The 12,154-nt window shown below is 43.4% G+C and overlaps 1 protein-coding gene across 1 annotated transcript; it reads left to right on the forward strand.

Annotated features, from left to right (window-relative positions):
• Nucleotides 1-4,036: 4,036 nt before the first annotated feature.
• On the forward strand, nucleotides 4,037-4,945 carry LOC126997159 (ligand-gated ion channel 50-like). Its single transcript, XM_050858208.1, has 2 exons — nucleotides 4,037-4,155; nucleotides 4,436-4,945. Exons 1-2 carry the CDS (start codon nucleotides 4,102-4,104, stop codon nucleotides 4,862-4,864), a joined length of 483 nt encoding a protein of 160 aa, XP_050714165.1. The 5' UTR covers nucleotides 4,037-4,101; the 3' UTR covers nucleotides 4,865-4,945.
• The last annotated feature ends 7,209 nt before the right edge of the window (nucleotides 4,946-12,154 follow it).

The following is a 12,154-nucleotide window of genomic DNA, read 5'->3' on the forward strand; positions in this document are numbered from 1 at the left end:
GAGAAAGTGCTACTAAAAGGATGACGGTGAGGGACAAAATCACTGCCATCTGACCACACGAATGAGTGAGCCGTGTCTTGCTGAGATGTATCTCCACCCTGCTCGATATTATCATTCGCCTCACTGTTATCGGGTGCAATTGTGGTCTCCATTTCATCCTCACTTCCGTCAGGGCTTCCCACTCCACCACTGGCAGAGTCTCTTTCCCAGTCATCATCATCATCATCACATTCACTGCTGCCTTCCTCCTCATCAAATAACATGGGAAGAAATTTGCTAGGTGATAGTTTTTGTGTGTTTTTGTGTGGCTTAGCAGTGATGCTGCAGGCTTGACCAGATGTACTCGGATTGGCCAAAGCCCGGGAACAACTAGCCTTGGGCTGAGCGCTGGAGCTTTTTTGCGCCTTGGTGATGATCGGTGGGGACTTAGAAGTACTTGAGGTACTATTCCCAACCTTCTCTTTCTTCTCATCCCCATTTTCTTCCGTAAGGAAAAGAAGTTTCCTTTTACTAGCAGGCCGTGGTGAGGTGCGTGCGGCATCCATGGCTGCCGGCTGGCGGCATGCGAGTGAGGGAACGCGTCTGGCCACGCGCCGCTCCCACCCCTGACTCCGTCTGACAGCGTTACCAACGTCTTGAAAAGTAGCACTTGTTCACATAATCTTCTTCGCTTATTCTCTTCTAATAATGTTCTTTTATATGAAAACAACTTTTCTACTACTAAATTATAGCTTCCTCCTACCATAGATAAGACTCATATTCTAAAATTTATGAGAAGAGTGTAATCTCGACAATATGAAAGTAAATGATAGAGGCTCCATTGTTTCTCTTTATAAATATGAAAACAATTACCAAATATATATTAGAGTTATATAAATTATCATACCTGGGCACTTCCGCACCTCGGTCCGGACCTCCGCTCCTCCGCACCTGCGGACCGCCAAACGAGGTGCGGAAGCCCGGAAGTGCGGAACGTTTTCAAAAGTGCGGAAGTAACAGGTGCGGACAGGCGAAATTTTGGGTCCAGACTTCCTCACCTGAGATTTTCAAAGATAAAAAAACGAAGACGACAAACAGTCCGCGGCATTACTTTCGCGCGTTTTGGCGGGCTATGTGCTACCAGCTGATCACTGTGTCAATTTTCTTTTTCTTTTCAGAATCTTTTGACATTTAGTGATTCACTGCGATTGTTTAGTGTTTAGTGTTTACAAATAAACATGGACAGATACGTGAAAAGAGGTGATAGCGACAGGAGCAGGAGTGTGTCAGGGGATAGTAGCGTCAATAGCGTGAGCTACAGAACCAGCACGCCTGCACCGTCAGCCTCCAGAACCCCTACGCCGCTGGCGACGTCAGACATTTCCTTGTCTGACGTGGAGCTGGACCCCTTCCAGTGTAATGCCAGAATTTAATTAAGAATGGGAAAATGTAAATTAGGGAGGAATAAGCCGTTACCGCATAGAACATTCCAGACTCGCGCTTGAGAGGCCCACATTTGAAGGTAAATATATCTCTCTCTCTCTCTCTCTCTCTCTCTCTCTCTCTCTCTCTCTCTCTCTATATATATATATATATATATATATATATATATATATATATATATATATATATATATATGAAGCTTGATGTATTATTGCCTTGTACTATTTTGTTTTATTTTTGAGGTGCGGACTAGTTTTTTCAGGCGCGCTTTAATAGTTTTGCGTACAGTAGCGGAGGTGCGGAGGTCCGGTAGCGGACCGAGCGAAAAAAATTTAGGCGCGGAAGTACAGGTGCGGACTACCTGCGTCCGAAGTGCGGAGGAGCGGTAGCGGACTACCCCAAATCCAGTAACGCGCCCAGCTCTGTAAATTATTAAATCAAAGGTTATTTGAATACATAAAAATAATTTCAAAGTAATACAAATCACAGAAACTTTTTGGCGCCTGTTTGAAAAGCCCGCTTCCAGAAGGCTTACAGCAGCTTACCGCTCAGCCGCCCAGAAGGCGTACAGCAGTTTGCGGGCTAATGTGACGCAGATAGAATGATACAGTAATGAGGCAATAGATACAATGATAGCAGGGCATGAAAATATACGATAAATTAATTATGGAGGTACAACAATAGCCTGACATATTTTCCCTCATCATAAAATCTCTATAAAACAACTAAGAAAATAAATAAACGTCTAAAAACTAATGTCACGTAAATATAATGATAAAATAACAGCCATAACACCTTGAAAATAAAGAAATAACGAGGTACGACAATAGTACACTCCCTCATAACATAATATCCATAAAACAATAAAAATAAATAAATAAACGTCTAAAAACTAATGTCACGTAAATATAATGATAAAATAACAGCCATAACACCTTGAAAATGATAAATAACGAGGTACAACAATAGCCTATCATATTTTCCCTCATGACAAAATCTCTATAAAACAATAAAAATAAATAAATAAACATCTGAAAATTAGCGACACGTAAATAAAATGATAAAACAGTAGCCATAACACCATGAAAATAAATAATTAATGGAGTACGACAATTAGTAGTTATCGTACAATTCCCTCATGACAAAGTCTCAATAAAACAATAAACAGATAATCAAATGTCTAAAAACTAATGTCACGTAAATATAATGAGAAGATAATTGCCATAACACCATGAAAATAAATATAATCGATGGAGTACAGTAATAGCCGAGTCCTTCCCTTCGTGACAAAATATCTCAATGAAAAAGTAAAGACACTTCTAAAAACTAATACAATAATACAGTAATGAGGTAATAGATAAAATAATAGCCATAGAACCGTAAAAATAAGTCACAATGGATCCTATTAGGCTAACGTACGGATATTTCCTTATTAAAACGCTAGGCAAAGAAATCAACCTCTACAAATTAAACTCACGTAGATAAAACAACAAACTAACGAAGCAATACATAAAACAACCGCCATAACAACGTAAAATTAGGCAATTAATAAAAACCGCCAAACATCCCTCAAGGCAAGACTGTCCATAGGTGTTTCCCGCCCACCTGTTTGATACTTCAGTGTGCTTCGGTAAGTGAGGGAGGGAGGGTGTGTTATCGCTGCTTCGGGGACTAACTAAGCTTTCGGTAGGTCAGGTCAAGGGTCATGAGTCATCCGGAGTCAGGTTGGGGTCACTTAAGAGGTCAGGAGTTGAGTTAATCCCCACCTGGGATTTTTCAGTCAGCGCCGAGTGGCTTAAAACTACCCACATGCTGTCCTGAAGACCAGCCATCAACCCGGACTCTAGAGGAAGCCGTCCAAGTGAATCAAGAACGAGTTCCGGGGGGCAGCATGAGCCAAGAGAAGATGGCGCCACTATAAACACTTGCCTGCGCCATGACGGGCTGGGGCCGAACACCATCCAGGCCCCTCAAGAGAGCCTTCCGGCGCTATAGGCATAGACGTAAAAACAAAACAAACAAAAAAAACAAAAAAGAAGAGGTTAATTATGTACATCCAATCACAATTTATAAAGACTATTGAACTCGTGTGTCTATGGAGGGACGTTAACCGCTCCTGTCGGCGATAAACATTGAGTGTCTGCCCGCGACTCCAACCTCCGCCTGCCGGGTGAATCGAGAGGCGCTGTCCACTGCCCCATGTGTGTGTGTGTGTGTGTGTATGTGTGTGTGTGTGTATTTACCTATTTGTATTTTCCTATTTGTAGTGTACCGGGCCCGAGCTAAGCTCTAATAGTCCCGTCTCCATATCTACATTCATCCAGTCTTTCCTTTTCATTGTGAGTGTGTGTGTGTGTGTGTGTGTGTGTGTGTGTGTGTGTGTGTGTTAGCTGAGTTCACGTTGCTTTAAGTACGTGCCTTTTGACATTAATTTCATTTCATTTCCCTTTCCCGTCACTTCCTTCAACTTAATATTAACTAGAGTTGAAATGCAACGTTTTGGAGCCATCTGATTAATGTAGAATCACTTAGGTTTAAGGACAGACCACCTATATAGTCTGGAGCATGGGGTCTGTGTGGTCTGATTCTCTATGTAAATCTATGTAAGTCTTTCAGATCCGCTTTGAGTTCCGCACCCAGAACGGCTACTACATTGGCAACACTTTCCTGCCCAGTTTCATGCAGGTGATCATCTCGCTGGTAACACTGCACTTCGACCTGGCGGACTTCCAGGTGAGTGTGTGTGTGTGTGTGTGTGTGTGTGTGTGTGTGTGTGTGTGTGTGTGTGTGTTTCTGATCTCTCTCTCTCTCTCTCTCTCTGTGTCTGTCTGTCTGTCTGTCTTGAGGTATAGAAATGAAATAGTTGAAATAGCTATTACACCCGTTACTACTACTACTACTACTGCTACTACTACTACTACTACCACTACTACTACTACTACTACTACTGCTACTACTACTACTACTACTGCTACTACTACTACTACTACTGCTACTACTACTACCACTACAGGACCGCATCATGGTATCCCTGACGTCCCTCCTCGTACTGGCGACCTACTTCACGCAGACCAGCCAGACCATTCCCAAGACCTCCTACCTCAAGCTGATCGACGTGTGGTTCGTGGCTCTCATCGCGCTGGACTTCGGCGTCATCCTGTCCCTGGTCTACGTGGAGACGCTGCGGCTCAAGGAGAGGGAGAGGGAGGGCGTCGTCAAGGCCTTCAGAGTCTCCCCCGCTGGTGAAGTCGCCAGGATGGGTGGGAGGCGCTTCACGGCTTCATATTCTTGCTCCTCGCTGCGGCCCCTGGTCTCGTCCCGCCTTCCGTCCTGCCCTGCCGAGACGAATGTTTTCTTCATCAAGTTTTTTTCCATGACTATAGAGCTCATGCTGGTCTGCTTCGTGTCCACTTATATCTACGGGATGTACATGGATGACTAAGCGAAGAGAATGTGACACGACTTTGTACACCGACTCATCCCTATGCTGTCCAACTTCCTAATGCAAAAGTTATCTAGTGTCTTTAATCTTTCATCTCTTGTCTCCTTGAGGATATGACGACTTTGTACTCAGGCTCATCCCTATGCTGTCCAACTTCCTAATGCATAAGTTATCTAGTGTCTTAAATCTTTCATCTCCTGTCTCCTTGAATGCATATTGATGTATACGAAGAGGATATGACGACTTTGTACACCGACTCATCCCTATGCTGTCCAGCTTCCTAATGCATAAGTTATCTAGTGTCTTAAATCTTTCATCTCCTGTCTCCTTGAATGCAGATTGATGTATACGAAGAGGATATGACGACTTTGTACACCGGCTCATCCCTATGCTGTCCAACTTCCTAATGCAAAAGTTAACCAGTGTTTATACTCTTTCATCTGTCTCTTGCGAGGGGTGTGGAAAAGTTGGAAAGTTTCGTTTAGTCGGCGCAACATCTGTGGCCATATGCCGGAGAGAGACAGGAGGAGAAGGAATTATAGGAGAAGGGAACAGACCTCAGAAGACGGGACACAACCCCCGATTAATACCTGTACCCATTCACTGCTGGGTGGACAGGGGCGTAGGGTATCGGAAAAGCCGCCCAAATTCTTCCACTAAGCCCAGGAATCGAACCCGGGCTCTCTCGGTTGTGAGCCGAGTGTGCTAACCACTGCACCACGAAGCCCCCGAGAGGTGTGTGAATGACTAGGCGAAGAGGATAAGACTCGACTTTCTATTCAAGCTCATCCATATGGTATCGAACTTCGTAATGCAAAAGATAACTGGTGTCTTAACCTGGTAGCAGCGGGGATCATGTTTCTTAATGGTCCCTCTAAGCGAGAAAAGTAAGGAAAAATCATCACTCACACAAACCATTTCATTATATATATATATATATATATATATATATATATATATATATATATATATATATATATATATATATATATATATATATATATATATATATATCAAAGCATTTGTGATCATATTATGCATCATCTATTTTGGGGGGTTTATATCATAGCACAAATTTGGCCCGTCGCTGCTACGCGGTAAAGCCACAAATTTGGCCCGGCGCTGCTACACGGTAAAGCCACAAATTTGGCCCGTCGCTGCTACACGGTAAAGCCACAAATTTGGCCCGTTGTTGCTACACGGTAAAGCCACAAATTTGGCCCGTCGCTGCTACACGGTAAAGCCACAAATTTGGCCCGTCGTTGCTACACGGTAAAGCCACAAATTTGGCCCGTCGCTGCTACACGGTAAAGCCACAAATTTGGCCCGTCGCTGCTACACGGTTAACTTCATCTCGTGTCGCTAAACTCCGAACAGCCTCCCTTCGTCCGTGTTTCCTTCTGCCTGTGACTTGGGATCTTTCAAGAGAAGTGTACCAAGACCTCCCTAATCCAGTGACCAGTGTTTAGTAATCTTCTATATTTTGTGTGGTGGGGCAGCCGCTCTGAAGACTCGTTTTCTGCATTAGGAAGAAGTAGGTCAGCCTCCTTAACTGTGCAAACAAAAGATTACCTCGTTTAATACCTTAAGCACATTTATGAATAGTACATTTAAATGCTTTCTTTTGATAACAAATATGTATGTACATATGTATGTATGTATATATATGTATGCAAACATACATATACACATACATATTTGGTATCAAAAGAAAGCAATTAAATGTATTATTCATAAATGGGAAGAAATAGGGTTGGATACTAAATAAAATAAAAGATAACATGTATAATAAGGCTCAATATAGGTTAATTTGTATAGTGAAACGATTATAATAAAAAAGTAGCTTTTTATATAGATATCTTAAAATGGCCTTAATACAAGATAGTCAACATATTGAAGTGTTTATATATGAATTTTTATGCAGATATATTCATTTTTGTGGCGTCAGGAAGGTTTTTCGTCTCGGCGCGTGAAATGAGTCAGATTAGGCGAATGTTCGTCGCGACTTCTGGTCAAGCTCGAGCAAAAACTACTGAGGCTGGGAAGGCGTGCTTGGTGCCAAATGAAAGCTCTATTAATAAAAATTAATAATCAGAAAAGAAATTTGGAAAGCACTAGGTAAATAAAAAAGTTATAAGCAAAAAACTAGGACATGTCCAAATCGCGGCAAAAGGGCCGAAAAACAGGCTATTTTGTGACGGCTCGACGACAAACGTGGAATCGAGCTATCAAAACATCCTTCGAGCTGGTCACACTACATTGCCAAGAGAGGCGACATGCCAAAGTGCAGCCTTCTAGAGGCAATAGCAAGGCCACACTAGACAAAAACGGCAAAGTGTCTGGAGTTCGTCAAAATCGCTCTCAAAAGAGTTTACGTTTCGAGCTCTAGCGACGAAACTACAGGGAGTAAGGAATGTTATGCACCATACTGGAAAGCACACTGGTAGGGCTAAAGTATGTGTTAAATAAGTTTTTTGAAATTCTCAAAAAAATGACTGGGTTTCAAGGTTGGGAACTCAAAAATAGTTTTTTTCAGCGCCGTTTCTTGCGATTTTATTCGATTCTTTACCCTTTTGAGTCAGTTTTTGAGCCCGGTCGCTCATTAAAAAATATAGCCCTTTCATTTTGCCGTCGATTGATACCCAAAATATTTCTGTAGCCCCAGAAATAAGGGAGTTATGGCGGCTCGCACCAAAGCGGTTGATTTTCCAAAATTCGCGGCTTGATGACAAGGCCGCCGCAAAATCAAGAGTCCGCCGTCCAGTACTTGAGATGTCACTGAACTACTGTATTAGAAACACAATCTTCAGAGAGAGAGAGAGAGAGAATAATAATAATAATAATAATAATAATAATAATAATAACAATAATAATAATAATAATAATAATAATAATAATAATAATAATAATAATAATAATAATAATCATCTACACGGGTCGCCTTCCAGTGCCAATAAAGAGTGTGTAGTTATATGGCACAGACCAAATGCAAGAAAATAAGTCTAGCATTGTGGTCACGGCCCACAGTAACTCCGCAATAGCCACACCACCACCACCACCACCTCCACCACTTTTTTTTTTTTTTTTTTTTTACAGCTAAGGAGACAGCTCAAGGGCGCAAAGAAAAAAAAAGAAAAAAAGGCCCGCTACTCACTGCTCCCGAACAGAGGTTAAAGGAGTGTCCAAAATCAGAGGTTAATTTCGGGAGGAGAGGTGTCCTGATACCCTCCTCTTGAAAGAGTTCAAGTCGTAGGCAGGAGGAAATACAGATGAAGGAAGATTGTTCCAGAGTTTACCAGCGTGAGGGATGAAAGAGTGAAGATGCTGGTTAACTCTTGCATAAGGGGTTTGGACAGTATAGGGATGAGCATGAGTAGAAAGTCGAGTGCAGCGGGGCCGCGGGAGGGGGGGGAGGCATGCAGTTAGCAAGTTCAGAAGAGCAGTCAGCGTGGAAATATCGATAGAAGATAGAAAGAGAGGCAACATTGCGGCGGAATTTAAGAGGTAGAAGACTATCAGTATGAGGAGGAGAGCTGATGAGACGAAGAGCCTTAGCCTCCACTCTGTCCAGAAGAGCTGTGTGAGTGGAGCCCCCCACACATGAGATGCATACTCCATACGAGGGCGGACAAGGCCCCTGTATATGGACAGCAACTGTGCAGGGGAGAAGAACTGGCGGAGACGTAACAGAACGCCCAGCCTCGAGGAAGCTGATTTAGTAAAAGATGAGATATGAAGTTTCCAGTTAAGATTTTGTGTTAAGGATAGACCGAGGATGTTTAGTGTTGAGGAAGGTGATAGCTGGGTGTTGTCAAAGAATAGGGGATAGTTGTTTGGAAGATTGTGTCGAGTGGATAGGTGGAGAAACTGTGTTTTTGAGGCGTTGAAGGACACCAGGTTCTTCTTGCCCCAATCGGAAATAATAGTAAGGTCTGAGGCTAAGCGTTCTGCAGCCTCCAGCCTTGAGTCGTTAAGTTCCTGAAGGGTGGGTCTTCTATTAAAAGAAGTTGAATAATGCAGAGTGGAATCATCGGCGTAGGAATGGATAGGACAGTTCGTTTTGGAAAGAAGATCATCAATGAACAACAGAAAAGAGTGAGATAGGACAGAACTGTGGGACACCACTGTTGATAGATTTAGGGAAGAACAGTGACCGTCTACCACGGCAGAAATAGAACGGTCAGAAAGGAAACTGGAGATAAAGGTACAGAGAGAAGGATAGAAACCGTAGGAGGGTAGTTTAGAAAGCAAAGATTTGTGCCAGACCCTATCAAAAGCTTTTGATATGTCCAGCGCAATAGCAAAAGTTTCACCGAAACGGGTAAAAGAGGATGACCAAGAGTCAGTTAAGAAGGCTAGGAGATCACCAGTAGAACGCCCCTTGCGGAACATATACTGGCGATCAGATAGAAGGTCAGAAGTGGAAAGGTGCTTTTGAATCTTCCGGTTAAGGATTGATTCAAAAGCTTTAGATAGACAAGAAAGTAAAGCAATAGGACGGTAGTTTGAGGGATTGGAGCGGTCACCCTTCTTAGGTACAGGCTGTATGAAGGCATACTTCCAGCAAGAAGGAAAGGTAGATGTTGACAGGCAGAGGCGAAAGAGTTTGACCAGGCAGGGTGACAGCACGGAGGCACAGTTTTTAAGGACAATAGGAGGCACTCCATCAGGTCCATAAGCCTTCTGAGGATTGAGGCCAGAGAGGGCATAGAAAACATCATTTTGAAGAATCTTTATAACAGGCATAAAGGAGTCAGAGGGGGGATGAGTAGGAGGAATATGCTCAGAATCGTCCAGAGTGGAGTTTTTAGAAAAAGTTTGAGAGAAGAGTTCAGCCTTAGAGATAGATGAGACGGCAGTGTTGCCGTCTCATCCTCTCTACCACCACCAACACATCATCGTTTTAAAATCACCACCAACACCAATAATATCACTACCACCTACTGTCCATATCAGACCCTATGACTACTACTACTACTACTGCTTCTACTACTACTACTACTACTACTACTACTACTACTACTACTACTACTACTACTTCTGCTACTACCTTTTTTCGCAAATATCTTTCAAACGAAGACTCGGATCAGCATGGCGCTTTGGCATAGATTGTTTTTCTTTTTTTTTCAGTGGAACGCCAGCACTCGTCGAGCGAGCAACTCTCCTGGCCTTTGAGCCAGCTTATAGAGTGTTGAGCTGCTCGCTCGGCTCCGGCTACGGGTGCAAGATGCACCCGTGCCCCCCGACCAGCTGGGCAGGGCCTCATGGCCTGACGCCCAGCAACTCTGCCGGCATAGCCCATCATGCCAACGTGCATGTAAACATCAAACAACAACAACAACATCCGCTAATTTTTGACGCCATTGTGTACTCCTATTATGCGTTTCAGCAGAGGCGGTGCATACTTGATGACGCCTCGCTGCCCGTGCCTGTACATTTTAGTGAAGTTTACCTTAAACTTACTCCTACAGGTGCCGTAATCATCCACATTTGGCACCCAAGCCTATTTTTGCCAATTAGGTCGGGGTCTCAACCATCGTCTTCCAAAATACCCTCCTTGTCCGACGCTTTGTTAAAATGTTATATTCGAAAAACTGTGTGTCGACATGGCGCCTGCTGAAACCCGTATAGTAGTTTTGTGGTGACGACTCACAGTAACTCCACAACAGCCACGCCATCATCATCACCACACTACACCACACCACCACCACATAGAGAACACCACCTTCACTACCACCACCACCAACACATCATCGTTTAAAAATCACCACCACCACCACCACCGCCAATATCACTACCACCTACCGTCCATATCAGACCCTATGACTACTACTACTACTACTACTACTACTGCTTCTACTACTACTACTACTACTACTACTACTGCTTCTACTACTACTACTACTACTACTACTACTACTACTACTACTACATAAATGATACCTCCACCCATGTTTATTTTCCCGACACATAATCATGGAGGGCTCCATAGCTTGGAGGTCATTAGCCCCAACTCTGTTCGCTAATGACTGTAGCATCCAACCATATCACTAATACTACCTGACACTAAATCACCTATCATCTATTACGTCTAGATCCCCCTTTCCTTCCCTACTACTACTACTACTACTACTACTACTACTACTACTACTGTTCCTACTACTACTATTACTACTACTACTACTACTACTACTACTACTACTTTTTTTTTACTCCTACTACGACGGGCCTCCATCCATTAGAGTTGCGTTGTGAGCGGTATATTTTCTCATATCCTTTCACAAAGCAATTCATTGGCCCCACCCCGCCTACTACTACTACTTCTACTACTACTACTACTACTACTACTACTGCTTCTACTAATACTATTACTACTACTACTACTACTACTACTACTACTACTACTACTACTGCTTCTACTACTACTACTACTACTACTACTACTACTACTACTACTACTACTACTACTACTACTGCTTCTACTACTACTACTACTACTACTACTACTGCTACTACTACTACTACTACCGCTTTTCCAAATATCTTTCAAACGAGGACTCGGATCAGCATGGGACTTGGGCACAGATTGTTTCACACACTCCGCTAATTTTTGACGCTATTGTGCATTGCCAGACGCTGTTAATTATGGCGTTTACACCTGACTGTGATGGCAAAACCTGCGTGAGCCACTTACACGTTCGAACAGGTGAGGCGTGACGTGTTTGTGACGTGTATCCACCACCTACCTCCACCCTCTCTCTCTCTCTCTCTCTCTCTCTCTCTCTCTCTCTCTCTCTCTCTCTCTCTCTCTCTCTCTCTCTCTCTCTCTCTCTCTCTCTCTGAACCACCACCACCACCACCACCACCTCGACCGATCATCACTACTAGAACTAAAACAATCATCACAATCTCGACATTAGAATCACCACCATATCGACATTCACCACCACCACTACCACAAATCCACAACCCAACCCAAAAATCACCACCACCACCATCACCACTCACTCACCCTGTTCAACCACGCAATCAGTACCTCCGGGGGTCACAAGAAGGAGGAGTGGGAGAAGGAGGAGGAGGAAGAGAGCCAACCGTTCATCACACAACACAGCAATAGACTGAGTCTCCTCATCTCTGTGTTCTGGTTCCCCGTTTTCGCTCGGCTTCCTGACCCGTTTTCTTTTTTCCTTCCTCTCTTCACGGGGCAGACTCTCCTAGATCAGTACTCTCAGACGTGTTCACCCCTCACATCAACTATTTCCATTGGACGAAAATGAGATCAGTCAGGTC

Source organism: Eriocheir sinensis, chromosome 11, assembly GCF_024679095.1.
Source record: "Eriocheir sinensis breed Jianghai 21 chromosome 11, ASM2467909v1, whole genome shotgun sequence".
Lineage (NCBI taxonomy): Eukaryota > Metazoa > Arthropoda > Malacostraca > Decapoda > Varunidae > Eriocheir > Eriocheir sinensis.

Coding starts and splice junctions, on each gene's coding strand:
- LOC126997159 (XM_050858208.1), top strand. CDS start 4,102: ATGCAGGTGATCATCTCGCTGGTAACACTGCACTTCGACCTGGCGGAC. Junction 4,156..4,435: donor TCGACCTGGCGGACTTCCAG/GTGAGTGTGTGT, acceptor CTACCACTACAG/GACCGCATCATGGTATCCCT.